Here is a 15,658-nt window from a genome sequence, read left to right on the forward strand (position 1 = left end):
ACTTTCTCGGTTATATCAATCCCAATGTTGTAAACAACAAGAACATATAACTGCAGATTTTTACCCTTTAGCTTTGTATATTCTCCAAATCAATTGCTTAACCTGAACAAACCTTAGGATGTTCATGAAACATGGGGAACAAAAAGTAACCCTAAATAGCCTACACAGTTCTCCATTTTGCAATACTCTAACAACAGTTATTTTTAACCAACACCTTAATAAATTAATGATACCAATCGCGGGTGCTACAGTGCTAAAAAATGACTTGTCACAAACGAGATGGTGCTAAAATGTTGTTATAGAAGTGTCCACAAACATCCCTTTTAGCACGGTGAGGGTAAAAAGTTTATTTAAGTTACAATATTAAGAACAGTAAATCACAAGTTCATGGGAAGGAAAAGAGAAAGTTGCACTGCATCAGATTAAGTAATAAAGATAATCTCAAAGTGGGTCCAGGGAGAGCAAGTCCAAAGAGATCCTAGCAAGCGATCGCACAATTCTCCAACAAGGAGGCTCATGAGAGGTTCTACACCAAGAAAGCATTTCATAGAAGACAAATTCATCAACGCCACAAGCATTTAATGCTGCAGGAATCCCCTTACCTTATGTTTACCAAAACCCATGTGAGAACTACAGGTGGCCACATAGAAACTGGACGAACCTACCCCTATTAACTACAAAAAACTTGTGCCATAAGAAATAGCAAAGCCACACATGCAGCAATAGAGTGGCTTCAAGTCTAACTATTGCTTATAGGCCCAATACTAATAACACATAGTAAATCAGAAGACAGAGATAAGTTATCTCTAAAAGAGGTATACCAAATTGCATGAATTTTGTCAAAGAAAATATATATATATTTGAATCTTGATGCAACTGCATAAACTAAAAAATGATGACATCCCCAAAATTCACCATTGATTCATTATTGGACCTTGCCTGCAGTTAGTCTTTCATTAAACCATGCCAGAAGCTATACCATCTTATGATGATCACTTCACAGAGAGAGTGCAACACATAAGCATCAGATCCAGCTTCTGGCACGTTACTGTAGCTCAAGAGAAGCATAATGCTAAAGCACAAAAATTACAGCCAGTGCCTTATCAATTGCTAGCCTGCTTCACATGTTGTGTCAAGAGAAAATCTAGGGTAATCTGGACCCTTCCTAAAAGGCTTCCTTTAGGGAAATTGAGATGGATGCAAAACTTCAAAATAGGAGCCTTCATGATTTGCAGATAATCCCCCAAGATCATTATGTTCTTTATAACTAGTATTTGTGCAATAACTTTCTTCTGTTTTTCGTTATAACATTTGAATACTTCGTCTAAGCTCTCCAGAGATCCCTACAGACAAGATAAGGCTGACATTGCACCGTTATTACATGTATAGTACGGAGTACATGGTTCCTGCCACCTTATTGTATTTACAGCTACTGGGATAATTCTGGTGAAGAAAATCACCTAATCTACTGCTGAATGCCCCAATTAGATTTATCATACCCGTTGTATATGACATTCCTTTTAAGTGGCTGGAATAAGGAATTTAATGTAATGGAATTAAATAGTAGGTTGAAAAATACTTTCTAAAACAAGCAATACTGCTAGATGTTTACAGAAAATCACCAAAAGAACCAAAGAACGCAGCCTGAAACCAAAAAGGCAATCTTGCACAAAGAACCAAACGCATAAAACCCATAAAAATATAAAATACTTCACTATCAAACATGTAGAGATTTTAGACACATGTGATAACTGATAACCAAACAGAGTAAATTTCTTCTCAATCAAATAAGCATATAAATTGGTTTTTTTATGCATGACAATCTGACATCCAAAGGATGTTCTCCATGAAGCAGAACGGTAAAGCATCATAGTAAAATACAACCAAATAATAAGAAAGTATAGTTGATGTTACTTACAGAGTTCCAAACAGGCTCTTCTGTTCTGCGTCAAAAAAAAAGTACCAACAAAAAAAAATTAGTATGAAAAGGCACAAATGTCCAGAAAGATTGGATACTAGAGTAGAGAAAACTATGCAGCTAAAACCAATAGGAGATTGTAGTGCAAATAGTAGCAACCACCATCTACCCCCAAACAAAAAAGAGAATCAACTATGAAGCAGGTGGGGACAGCAAGTAGGCAATCCATGTATAACAGTATAACAATAAGAAACATTCAAACTTTTGTTCTTTCAAATTGAGACTCCCACCAACATGTCAAGTAAAACCAACATGGAAAACTTTGAGCTGTAGAAAGTGCAAAAATTATACATAGCAAAACCATGAAGAGAAGAGACGTACAGGAAAATAAATTTTGAAACAGAGAAAGAGAAAGAGAGATCACATTGTAAATACAAATGGAAGGAATAGCAAAGGTATACTCCGTCTTCCTGGTTGTTTCTCACTTTAAAATGTGTGATTCGCATGTTCAGAGTCGTACCAGATTAAATAGCAAACAAAAATAAATTGGAAGGAAAAACAATGTCCGCATGAGAGAAACTACACTTAGATTTTTTTTTTTTTTAAATAGATACAGGGAGCACATAAGCACAAAGAGTAATTTGAAGTGTGGAATTGTGAGGCTTTCAACTCCTTTGTAATTGTTGGCTAATCAATGACGGGTGAAGCGCTCAAATAAAACAGTAAGAGAGGTATAATTGATAATCAAAATGCTTTATATCCTACTCTTTGTGTATATGTTGATGAATTATTGAACCGATGGACTCTAGTTACATGTTACATACACTTTTCATTTTATCTCAAATACCCGTGTCAGATCCTTGACACTCAAAGATGGGTATGGAGACTCCGACACTTCATTTTGGACCAGAATCATGCATTTTGTTCACAAAATAGCCATATCGGGCACTTGGACATGTACCTATGCCCGACATGGTATCTGAGTCCAGGAAACACACTTACAAGTTACATGTCTGTGTCGATTTCCTCTATTTGAGTTCCTTACGGTATAAATTAATATTCCTTAGCAATATACTTTTATGAGTTTCTTCATCACTGCACTTTTGCTTCAAACATTTTGCATAGCATAACCCATACCAAATGAACTAATCTTCAAGAGCAACACCACAATTATTTCCCCAACAGAGGAATAGATCTAAACACCAAGTTGTGAGCCATAGTCCACCATTTCTCCCTTAGACGGCATAAAATTTTCTCCAATGCCTAGAGCTCCCACAAGGCCATGATCCCAACCCAAATATTCCTTCTTAATGCTCCCCGATTTAATAACCCCAATTGACTCCTGAAATAGAATAGTCAATAGAATGTAAAAAGAAAGAGGGTATGAAATGGTAGAAAACAAGGGCCACACTTCTCCCAAGAGAAATCAGACACCCCACCACCAAGGCCCCAACTCGGCAAATTAATACACTACACACGCGCACGCACAAAGCTATGTTTGTAGTTTGTACACACATGTGTATGTAAACAAACCTATGTATTAAATATAATAATAGGAATTGGTGTAATTGAAAAATGACAATTTGTGAATAGTGACACTTATGAAAAAGACACCCTTATGCTTGAAAAGTACATCTCTAGTACTGACTCCCTTATACTGCAAAAATGACAACAAAATCATAAGTTCTCTGCAGCAAACCAACTAATCAACAACAAAATATCTATTGATTTTTAATATTTTCCAATAATCAACTCTTCAAGTGCAGTCAGATACGTCGACTTTTTGTTTTTTCGTATATTCTAAGTAAGCAACTATGTCCCTTAAGGAGTCATAAACTCATAACTCATAAGTCTCTGATAACCGTACAAGACTTTGAATAAACTAGACCTCCAAAATCACTCTTAGCTTTGACATCAACTACATAAGTACTTTCCAGTAAATCCTAGTTCATTTGATCCAATTATCAAACCCCCAAGTCCCCAACCATCTGTTTTTTCATGGCCCTGCTTTGCCACCTACTCCTCAACTTGCAAACAACTTCTAAAAGTCGTGCACCGTCCCCACCTCCAGCCCCCTTTTCTACATAGGAAAATAATCAGATCATGAAGGCAGTAAAAGCGGATACAAAAAAGTGACAAAACTAAATGGACAGTTCTATCTTACATCCTATCATTCAAAGGGCATGCATAAATATAAAGCAACACCTACACATAATCCAACAGTATTTTCAAGATAAGCTCTTTGAATTTTACACACAAAATGTATCAATATAATCATTACAACTAGAATACCACATAAAGAAACCGGCAAAAAGAAATTAAAATAATTTAAACATAACAATATTAAGTATAAAACAAAAGAATACTAACTGATCGGTGATGTTTGTGCGGAATGTCTGTTCTCCAAGCGAAACACAAGCCAACCACTTGTCCTTAAAAGTCATCTTTGCCTACATATATATTTCATTAGAGTTTTTTGCTTTCGATTGTACTGAATACTTATGGTACAAAATTATCTTCTTAACCAAAGAACTTTCCCTTTTTATAAAACATGTTCTTTTCTATTTGCGGGGGAAAAGAGCTAACCTCTTATTTGAAAATTGGAGTTATCATTCTAACGTATGCGTCTAATTATAGCATCATACCATCATAAAAGGCTTGCATATAAGTACGAATCGAGACTCCACAGACATTATAAACTCAAAAGTCGTGTTAACTAACATCATGAATGCTGCATCTTCTAGTGCACATTCATATGTCGAAAATCAAATACATTGATATACTTTCCACTATAAAAAAAGATAAACAAAAAATAAAAATTTATTGCTTTAACAAATACTGAAATTAGTTCTCCTTGTACAGTATCACATGCTAAGGTGAAAATTTATCTCCGTAAGATTTAAAAAACAGATACAGTATATAACTTTTCCTCTAGATCAGACAGACAATTGCAAATCCTACAAGAGGAAAATGTTGCTTCAATTAATACTCCCTCCGTCCTAATTATTGCACAAAAAATACTTTATTATGAGTTGGTTGAGTGAAATTGAGAAGAGACAAAAATAGTGAGACCAAATGTATTTATGTGCTAGAAAGTTGTGGTCCCCATGAACATTTATAGTAATGGGCAATCTATTGGGAGCGGACTAAAATACCAAATGGGGCAAACAAAAAGGGACGGAGGGAGTATAATCATAATTGCACATAGTTTAAATAATTTAACATTTTTTGGTTTTAAGATTTTCAAGTTGTTCCAATTTCCTTTTTGGGTTGTTTTGGTCCTTTTGGAATTGTTGTTCCATTCCCTATTTCGTAAAAAAAAATGGTTTAAATTACGCACGTGCAAAAAGCATTTGTAAGGTAAAATATAGCTTAAGTGCTAGACTTAGCAACTACTTGGATAGTTGGATGAGAGCACATACAGCATCAAAAAGGATTATGATGAACAAAAGGTGCGGCGGTGCACAAGGGTGTGGACCAGGTACAAATTTATACAGGTTTATACTCTGATTGGGTCAGAAAAATAGGACCAGGGACAGATTGTAAAAAGTGGGAATAATATACAGCAACCCTTGATGCATTATTTGTGATAGCACCGAAGAAAACCATCAACATTTATTCTTCTCTTGCAGCAAGGACTGCCAGCACAAGCAATGGTTGGGAATCAAACACGGCAGCTCTGATCTAGGCTTTCTATGGTCTGGACTCATAGGAGCTGTAGGGATTGGAAGCAGTTCTACTTTGCTGCTTTAGCTGCAAAAGACGCAATCTGTAAGGTCAGGAACGAGGCCTTTTTGAATCAGACAGTCGGACTTGTGGAGAGAACTGCTAAAGATATACAATTCTTTGTAAAAACAGTGTCTCATACGTTATAGGAAAGAAAGTGAAGGATTCGGATTGAACTTCGCTAAATATATTGTAATTAGTTTATGCTGAATTTGATGTTTTAGGTGGTTGTTGCCTCTGGGTTTTTTTACAAGTTCCAAGGGTGAGGGTTCCTCCCTACTTCTTGTTTGCTTATAAAAAACAAAAACAAATTACACACAAGTGTTACCCCTTCATCTCTCTTGCTTTTGGCTTATTACATGGGCGTAATTGTAATAATTGTAGTATCTTGGGTCAAGGCCCACCACAAAGAAACAGAGGTAACCCATTTATAAAGCTTGTGGGGTTCTATCCTAAAAGGCTAAAACCATATGATAGTAGGTGGAGTAACCCGCAACCTTATAAACTAGTCACCCCTTTGTTGCTCTCCAATGGGGGAAATTTAACTTTGAAAACACATGGAAAACTCTAAACCACGTCTTAACTCTTAGCTCGCTAGGGATTAGACCCGTCCTAGGACCCATTCAAACGCCACCGTCCATTTTGTGGCACCATTATCAACCAAAGGGATACGCCACCTGATCATATCACAACAGAGGACTTTTGATACAAGGCAGCAAGCCACTATGAGGCCCGTGATTTGCGTGTTCATCATCTTGACTCCCTTCAAGATTGTCTTTTCCTTGGGTTTCGCACTCGCCATTAAATAGCTACTTCTCGCTTGTGACATCATTCTTCGGTTGCCCACTCACCATTTTGATGGCTAGTTGGTTACCTCTTCACTTGCAACGTCGGGCCAATCAAAGACAATATAATCTTAGTCTGGTTTTGATACCAATAGTAGTGTCCAGCGTCCTATAAAGAAATAGAGGTGACCATTTACAAGGCTTGTGGGCATTCATGCTAAAACCATATGGTACTCGGTATAATAACTTACAACCTCATAAACTAGTCACCCCTTTATTTCTCTCCAACATGGGACATTTAACTTTGAACACACACTATCAGCCGTCCTTCTGCAGCAATCAGCATTTTATCTCTCTACATTTTCCAGGAGAGTGGACAATCCACTTCCTCTTCAGCTCACGTAATGAATGTTGTTGCTGGTGCTGCCATGGCGGAGAGCTGAGTCTCACTCACAAACTTCCGCCATGGCATTTCCTCCTCAACGATTCATGGCTTTTGTCAAACAATCCAGGGAAATGATGTAGGTGGCAGTCAAGGTTCGGGAATTAGCAAGAAAACTTGGTTTCCACCAAAAGAGGGAGTTATGAAACTTAATGTAGATGGGGCTTGGAAATCAAATGCAGTAGCAGGTGATGGAGGAGTTTTCAGAAGATCAACTGGCTCGTGGTTTGTGGGCTTCTCAAGCAAATTCACAGTGCACTCTCCTCTTGCTTCAGAATTGTATGCTTTAAGGGAAGGATTGATTATTGCAAAAGATTTTATGATTTACAAACTTGAGATTGAGACGGATGCTTTAAATCTCAAAGTTCTGTTAGGAAAGATCAAAGAACAGGATCATCATGAGCTTGGACCAGTCTTGAGGGAGGTGGCAAAGTTGCTCAATCAAAACTGGATCGTAAGTTTTACTCACATCCCGAAATTCTGTAACAAAGTTGCCCATTCTCTTGCTGCTCATTCTTTGATCATGGCTGTGGGGAGTAAGCTCCACTACATCATCCCTTCTTGTGCCAAGGCTGACTATGAAGCAGATTTTGAGCATGCAAACCCAGAATATGTGGACACTCTAAGAAGGAATGCAAGAGAACAGGTGCAATCTATTGTTGGGGCGGAACATCCAAATGATAATGTCAATACTTTGAATCAGATTGCTACTTCAACCTCAGCATCGCAGTTGGTTTTTGGTTCGATTGTTACAGAAATCAAAGGAGTGGTGGACAACTTGAAAGGAAATGACAGTAACTAGCAGGATAAATGAAAAGGAAAAGCTTTTACCCCTTTTGTTGTTGGTGGTTCAACAATTGATACGGCAATTGAAATTGTTGAAGTGGAGGATGGGGAGATTACCAACAACTGAAGATTGAGGATAACCTTTTTTGGGCTATGCATATGACTAGGAAGAAGATTAAGTGGAGTAGGAAATGTTTAAATATGCTTCTTTTGGTATTGATGTACATACAGTAGTAATCATGGTTAGTTTTGTTAGCATGATGTTCATTGTGGTGTTGGGTCATGGCTATCACCCCTTTTTGGCAAGTTTTTGGGTTCGATTGGGGTATTCAGAGATATATGTTTTGTTTTGGAACTCTAATTAGTTGTTACCTCGGCTTACGAGGATGTTTCTCTTGTATATTTCCGTAAGCTATTAATATAATTTCGCCGGCTTGTGTTAAAAAAAAACTTTGAACACACACTGAAACTCTAACAAGAACCACCCACAAATATGCGCCAAACGAAAATGAAACAACTAAAAGAATGGATGAAGGAGCATGCACCTCCATCTTGTTCCCGAGAACTCCTAAAGCTACGTGTACCTAAGGATTCTCTTTACTCATTTGATCATTTTTTCTCATTTGGAGCATGCACGGATGCAACTCCATCTTGTTCCAGAGATTTCCTAGAGCTATATGTACCTAAGGATTCTATTTACTCATTTCATCAATAATTACAATCCCACTTGGCATCATTATATGAAAAAATTTCCCACCTAAACTACAAGCGTGGGAAAAGAACCATTATTATTTAACCCATTGTGTTTAGTTTTGATATTCTTTTGACATAAATCCTAAAAATTAATTTATTTTTATATGCCATTTACTAAATTACTATTTCTAAGTCACCATCTACTAACTTTTTACACACACAATTAGTAAATTAATAATAATGAGATCGCCAAGGTACATATTTGGGATGAAAGCAAACACAGGGGCATTTTAATAAGTTCACACCCATGTTGATGACGGAGCTTCCTAGGAGGACAAATGTTAGAATATTCGATGGAAAATTTTGTAATTATGTTCCAAAATAAATGTTATATATCCAAGAATAAATGTTACATAAAAAGTAGGAACTCTATGTCTCAAGTGGCTTGCATTCATATGAAGTATGGACACAAGTGACTCGTATTGATAGTTTGATACCCATTAATTTGATATTAGTACTGAGACTAGTATGATAATGGTATACTAATACATTGCTAAGAAGTATTAATACAAGTCATTTCCATTATAGGTATTGACATATTCCGTGTTGATACTAAGAACGCTTATATTTGGATCACAAGCCACTTGAGATTTAGCATTCCTCCATAAAAGAGCACAGAGGTTGTACTTGGTATATGCAACAGCAAAATTGATCTATTTTTTCAATAAAAAACAACTTTGTCAGTGATTAGGAATTTATCAAATTTATTTGATTCAAACTTATTGATCCGTACTCAACATTTTGTTTTGGTAAGGTAAAAAGAATTGGGCCTTGGTTATACTTGACTTATCAACCCGTGAGGGATGGAGGGGAGTGGGGACAGACGGACAGTGAGTATTTGAATGAGCACTACTAAAATTAGTACAGTAAAAAAAATAATTATGACAAAAGTACAGAAAGGAAACTAAAAACGGGAAAATGTTGCTTAAAAGAAAGTCAAGAGAGAAAGTGAGCATACAGAAATGAGAGTAAGGAGAGCAATTCCGGCGAAATCATCGGCGGAAACAAGCTTAAACCCATTACCATAACCAGAACCAGAACCAGAGCCAGAACCCTTCGAACGACTATCTCGCCGGACAACCCGCCGCAGCTTCTGCCGCAACCTTTCCCTGCGACTATGAGATGATGTTGATGATGATAAATCTTTTGAGCTTCCATGCCCCATTTTTTTCTCTGCCTAAATCAATGATCACGAACGCAATTCGAAATCATCAATTTTGAATTTTGATGTTGATTTAAGGGAGTATTAGTTGAATAATAATGAAAATCAATGAAGGGCCGTTTATAATTAAGAAATGAAAAGACCAAATGTTATTGGAGAATAATGTCCCCTTTTTCGTCTTTTATGAATTGCACATCAAAGCGACAAAAAAAAGTTGATGTAAAAGTGTGACTGTGTGAGAATCAAACGAGGGGGAGGTGGAGCGTGTATAGTTGTATACTCATATGGGATTGGTGGAGCGCGTATAGGTGTATACTCATATGGGATTGACGGTTAATTTTTTTTATACAAACTAGTTTTTTTTGACCCTTTTGACGAACGGGATAGTTAATTACATGTTGGTTCAACGGTTATATATTAGTTTAAGTAGGCATTGGTTCCTTCAAAGAAAAAGAAAAAAAGTAGGCATTGGTAATAGGTAGGCAGGTAGCCTCCTCTTTTGGAGAAGTGTTCATTGATGTTATGTTTTTCGCATTGGAAAAATGATAATAGAGTAATGGATTAACGGAGTAATACGTACTTTCACTTAAGGCATGTTTGGTATAAATTTACGAAAGGAAATGGAAAAGAAATAAATAAGAAGGGGATAAGGTAGTGTTAGCTATTACCAATATTAGATATTTGATATACCTTAGGAAATGAATCACTAATAACAAATTGAGAATTGTGGAGGGTAACAAATGGTGGTAATGGTTACCCTTAAGAAATAGATTGTGTTACCACTGCTCTCATACCAAACATTAGGTAATGAAAATAGTTAATTGATGTCATTTCCATCGCTTAAAAACTCTATACCAAACACGCTCTTAAAGGAGGAAAAAAATGGTTTCTTAATTATCAATTGATATCTCGTTCCAATGTATCCGAAGTTTAGGTGACCATTGTCAACTGATGTCCCTTCCGATGATTGCGAAGTTGAACCTCAAACCTTAGATCAGCCATCTTTCAATGAAAAGAGGTCATTTAGATTTGTGATTTTTTTCCGTCTTGAGCTCAAATATTCCGAATACTCTTCATCTTGGCTTTTTGAGCTAATCTTTGAGGGATTCCTTAGACTATAAAGGTGAATTATTTTTTGGTGTCCCCGAAATAGAGTATGATACCCTCATTAACTTAACAATGTAATTGAATTAATTAAAAACATGATTATTTAAAATCAAATAACCAATAACGAAATACGAAGTACTATACAAATCACAAATAAAATCTACGGATTTTTCATGAAATACCCCCGAATTTTGGCGTAATTCACCAAATGCCCCTCGACTTTCAGAAATTCACCAAATGCCCCTCACAAATGACTTAATACCCAAAATACCCTTACTAATGATGCGCCGTTAGTCCTCCGTTAACCTAATTTTCAAATTCACCAAATACCTCTATTTTAATACTTATTTCACCAAATACCCTTATTCAGAAACTTAATTCACCAAATACCAATAACTTAAAATTACTCATTTTGATGCTCAACGACTAGTTTTTGTGTTTGAAAATTAGCCGTTGCTTATTGTTTGCTTATAAATACTCTTTTTCTGACGATTTATTGTAGTTTTCCTATTATTTTGTTAATTTCATATCATTTTTGTCATGAGTTTTCTTTCAAAATCATCATCCACACCCAATGAGTCCACATATGTAAGATTCCCAAATAAATTTTGTTATCATGGGAGAAAATTTGACATCCGAATATCTGATACAACACTCAATCTGAAGCTCCGGTACAACACTAAAACAGAAAACACTCCTAAAAACACCTCAAAACGTCGCAACTCTTCAAGAAAATAGCTACTTCTTTTGTACCTTATTCTTTATGTGACCAATTAATTATATTTACCACGCAATCGGAAGGTATTCCTTTTTCAATATGGGAAATATCTTTAACATATGCAAACAGATTAAAAATAAAGCTCTTATTAATTTTATTCTAACGCATATGTTCCAGCTACCTCGGCTTCTATTGCTTCCATGCCACATATTTAACGTTAACTCCCTTTTGTCTTCTGTCTCTACTGCCTCCAAACATCTTTCTTCAATCTCCTAACTTTCTCTCAACCTTACAGTCGAGGCATAAAGGTTTTCCCACTTTTCTTTTGAGCTAGGTCCTATTGACATGGTCAGATTTATGGACAAATGTCTATTTTTGGATTTGAGGGAACAAGAAAAAAAAATGAAACTAAGGTATGTTCCAAAGCTCATGAACCAGTGAAAAAACATGAATCTTGGCACAAAGATTTGCCTCCAAACTCAAGATTTTCACATCATGAATCCAAGTTGAAATCGAGGTTGTGATAAAAATGTATGTGTTATTGAACTTGATTTCTTAGTTTCTTTACCATTCGGACAATAAGAAAATTAAGGTGTTAGCTTTAGATTGAATTACTTCAGCTTCACTTACATAAGATCCCTTTGAAAATGGGGTTTTTTGGCCTTTTGCTCAGCTAAAGTGCATTGTCTTTACTGGATGAGGCCTGAACTTATTGGATCATAATTGAAACTTACTGAGTGTTGTATCGGAGCCTCAGATGGAAATTTCCTCCCATAATATTAGAAATTGTTTGGGACTCTTACATATGTGGATTCATGGGTGTGGATGATGATTTTGAAAGTAAAACTCATGACAAAAATGATATAAAATTAACAAAACAATAGAAAAACTACAATAAATAGTCAGAAAAGGGGTTTTTATAAGCAAACAATAAGCAACGGCTTATTTTCAAACATAAAAACTAGCCGCTGAGCATCAAAATGGGTAATTTTAAGTTATGTGTATTTGGTGAATTAAGTTTCAGAATAGGGGTATTATATGAAATAAGTAATAAAATAGGGGTATTTGGTGAATTTAAAAATTAGGCTAACGGAGGACTAACGGCGCGTCATTAGTAAGGGTATTTTGGGTATTAAGTCATTTGTGAGGGGCATTTGGTGAATTTCTGAAAGTCGAGGGGCATTTGGTGAATTACGCCATAATTCGGGGGTATTTCATGAAAAATCCGTAAAATCTATCTTTTCTACATGGAAGTAATTGTGCAATCTAACCTATTATTCCATATTTGATTTATACGATCTAATAACACAATTTGGCTTTCTTTCACAATATCATGCGTGCACATATGTAATAATATTCATTAATATGTAAAATTGTAAACATATGTAAACATCTCCAGTGAGTCAGTGAGATTATCAATTTAAATTGGTGAAAAAGAAAGTAAACTAACAAAAACTATAGTAGTACAACCCAACAATAATCCAAGCACAATTTAACATGGGACTACAAAATAGCACAAAAACAGAAGAAAAAAAGACAACAAAGAAGAAACTTTATTTACTTAGGCAAAAGCCTCAAAAATTATGTACAAGCAGCAGTAGTGCCATGAAACCCAGCAATAATAAATAGCTGCTACATACCAAAACCACCAAAATTAAAGAAAACCTAACTTCTCATGACCTAACTCTTTGCGCATAGCAGACATTCAAACCTAAAGAGGAAGAAGAAAAAAAACTACGAAATTACTTCTCAGGGTTGCAACAATGCAACATCAACAGAAGTAATCTTCTTATCCCCTGTTGACTTTCCAACCTCATTGATATGAACAATCTTAGATCCAGTACCACTAGTTTTGACTCCAGCTGTTTCTGCAGCCTTTCCAATACCAATTGCCTCCCACAGCTCAAGGTTGGACCAATTGTACCAAAAACAATATCAGACGTTGAACATTCTCACTCCCAACATTCATTAGAGAAGAGGAACCTGCACCAGCTGAACCCATAGTTATCCACTGCTGATTCCTTACTTGAATAGAAAACTCAGAACCAACATTTTGCAAATCCAACAAATAGGCATCATTCACCAAATAACTACTCTATATTATTCAACAAACAATAAATACTTCTTTAAAAAAAGCCGCAATACATCAATTTTAATCTAAAAGTGCTAAGCTGGACTTTAGCTTCTCAACCACCACGACTAAATCATGGAATACCAACAAATCCTGGTTTCTGAATAGTAGTGTATCTATTTCCAGCAGAGTGTCATTCATTGGTGTATACAACGCATGACGAAGTCAATATCAAGCAGAGGCACTTGTGATGTTCATTACAAAGAAAAAAAAATACATAATTACAAAAATAATCAAGCACATATTTAAATATGGAGGGGAAAATTTTCATTACTCACCAAACAATAAATTAAAAAAAATGCAATAATACATCTATTTTGATCCTACAAGTTGGAAATTACGCCAATTAAAAAAAATACATGAACTTTACACCTAAAAACTGGAAATTAAACACACATAAAACGCAAAAGAAAAATACATGTCTTTGGCTCCCGATAATAGAATTATTCTAGTCGAATTCACTATGTTAAATAGAGGAAGGATTTGGATTAAGAGATAGAATATCAATGACGCGAACAAAGAGTAACAAACAAATTATTAATGTTTTGGGGGAAATTACTTAGTAAGTGAAGGTTATTAAAGATGGGGAGAAGATGATGGGATGGAATTGAAGGTGAATTTTGGAGATTGATGCTATTTCGAGGTCAATTGAAGGTTTTTTAGGGGTTTATTTGAATGGAATGCAAAATCAAGATATTCCAATTCCAATTGAAGGTGATATTGGAGACTGGTGATGTTCGTGAGTCATAAATTTGGAAGTTGAAATTAATTATGAAATTGAATGATGGTTAATGAAAAGGAGATTGAATTGGAATTGAATGAGAATAGAGAAGATGGATGAGTAGTGACTTTGCGGTGTTGCTGCCCGGATTTTAGTTTTTTTGTCCTTTTTTTTAATGAAAAGGAGGGTGATAGGATGGGACACGTGGCTTTATAGTTTTGGTTTTGTTTTTTAAATACTAGGTATAGATTTTTATTGGGCTTATTAAACCCCGCCCTACTATTACTTACCCGCCTTATTAAATGTCCTAACTACCCCTTCTAATATTTACCCCTTTATATTTTTATCTTTCACCTTACTTTTACTCACCATCTTACCTCCAACCTTACAACTCACCTTCAACCTTACAACCCACCTTCAACCTTCCAACATTCCGGCAGCCACCACTTTGGCCGGACCTCCGGCCAAAATTCCGACGACACGAAATCCGGCAGCTTCCACCACTCGGCAAACACTTTTTCCAGCGAGGCAAATCTCCGGCAAAAAAAATGCGTCGAAATTCTTACATGTACGAGTCATCCGGTGGAACATTCACGTCATTCCAAATATTTTTTTTTGTCTGGCAAAACTTACAGAGACTTCTTCATTTTAAGCTTCCACCATGGTAGAGACTTCTACAGTTTAAGCTCGTATCATGGTAGGAGCTCAAACTCCAGAAGTTTCTATCATGGTAGAAGCTTAAAATGAAGAAGCCTGCATATTAATTCGATTTTAATTATTGTTGAATTTGAAATAATTATTCCGAAAAATATTAGTTAGACTTTTTCATTTTGAGCTCGCACCATGGTGGAGACTTCTATTGTTTGAGCTTCTACCATGGTGGAAGCTTAAAACGAAGAAGTCTACACCATGGTGAAAGCTTAAAACGTAGAAGTCTCCATGCTAAAAAAAAATATAATTCTATTTTTTTTATTTAATTAGTGATATTAAATACGAAATAGTTTTGGTAATTAAGTGTTGAATTGAAATAGTTATTCCGGAAATAAATTAGTTAGAATTTTTCGTTTTAAGTCCGCACCATGGTGGAGACTTCTAATGTCTAAGCTTCTACTATGGTGGAAGCTTAAAACGAAGAAGTCTCAACCATGGGAGAAGCTCAAAGCGAAAAAGTCTAACTAATTTTTTTACATAAAATTTTATTTTACTTTTATTCGATTGAATTTGTAATTGATATTAATTAATTATTTGATTATTTGATTAATTTATAAATTATTTTAATATATTTATTTGATTAATTTATTTATATATTTTATATTAATTAAATAAAAATATACTATTACATTTTTTTCGCATGAATACTTCTATGTTTGAAGCTCCTACCACGGTAGAGACTTCTTCGTTTTAAGCTT

At 35.5% G+C, this 15,658-nt stretch overlaps 1 protein-coding gene and 1 long non-coding RNA gene across 3 annotated transcripts in view; both read right to left on the reverse strand.

The window, feature by feature from the left end:
- The window catches only part of LOC110802580 (phosphatidylserine decarboxylase proenzyme 2), a 27,555-nt gene extending 17,709 nt beyond the window's left edge, over positions 1 to 9,846 (reverse strand). Inside the window, exons 1-3 of one of the 2 annotated variants that reach the window (XM_022008019.2) lie at positions 9,369 to 9,845; positions 4,289 to 4,368; positions 1,919 to 1,943 (exon numbers count right to left, since the gene is read on the reverse strand). In XM_022008019.2, coding sequence (XP_021863711.2) covers positions 1,919 to 1,943; positions 4,289 to 4,368; positions 9,369 to 9,575 — 312 coding nt within the window. In that variant the 5' untranslated portion in view covers positions 9,576 to 9,845. Of the gene's footprint in view, positions 1 to 1,918; positions 1,944 to 4,288; positions 4,369 to 9,368 lie in introns of both variants that reach the window. The other variant, XM_022008020.2, reaches the window with a different exon arrangement.
- Positions 9,847 to 12,932: 3,086 nt separating this feature from the next.
- On the reverse strand, positions 12,933 to 14,405 carry LOC130459311 (uncharacterized). The gene is made up of 2 exons (XR_008918621.1): positions 13,947 to 14,405; positions 12,933 to 13,380 (listed from the first exon to the last, which is right to left on the reverse strand). It is a non-coding gene; the product is annotated as an uncharacterized lncRNA (long non-coding RNA).
- Positions 14,406 to 15,658: the final 1,253 nt, after the last annotated feature.

Source organism: Spinacia oleracea, chromosome 4 (genome assembly GCF_020520425.1).
Source record: "Spinacia oleracea cultivar Varoflay chromosome 4, BTI_SOV_V1, whole genome shotgun sequence".
Lineage (NCBI taxonomy): Eukaryota > Viridiplantae > Streptophyta > Magnoliopsida > Caryophyllales > Amaranthaceae > Spinacia > Spinacia oleracea.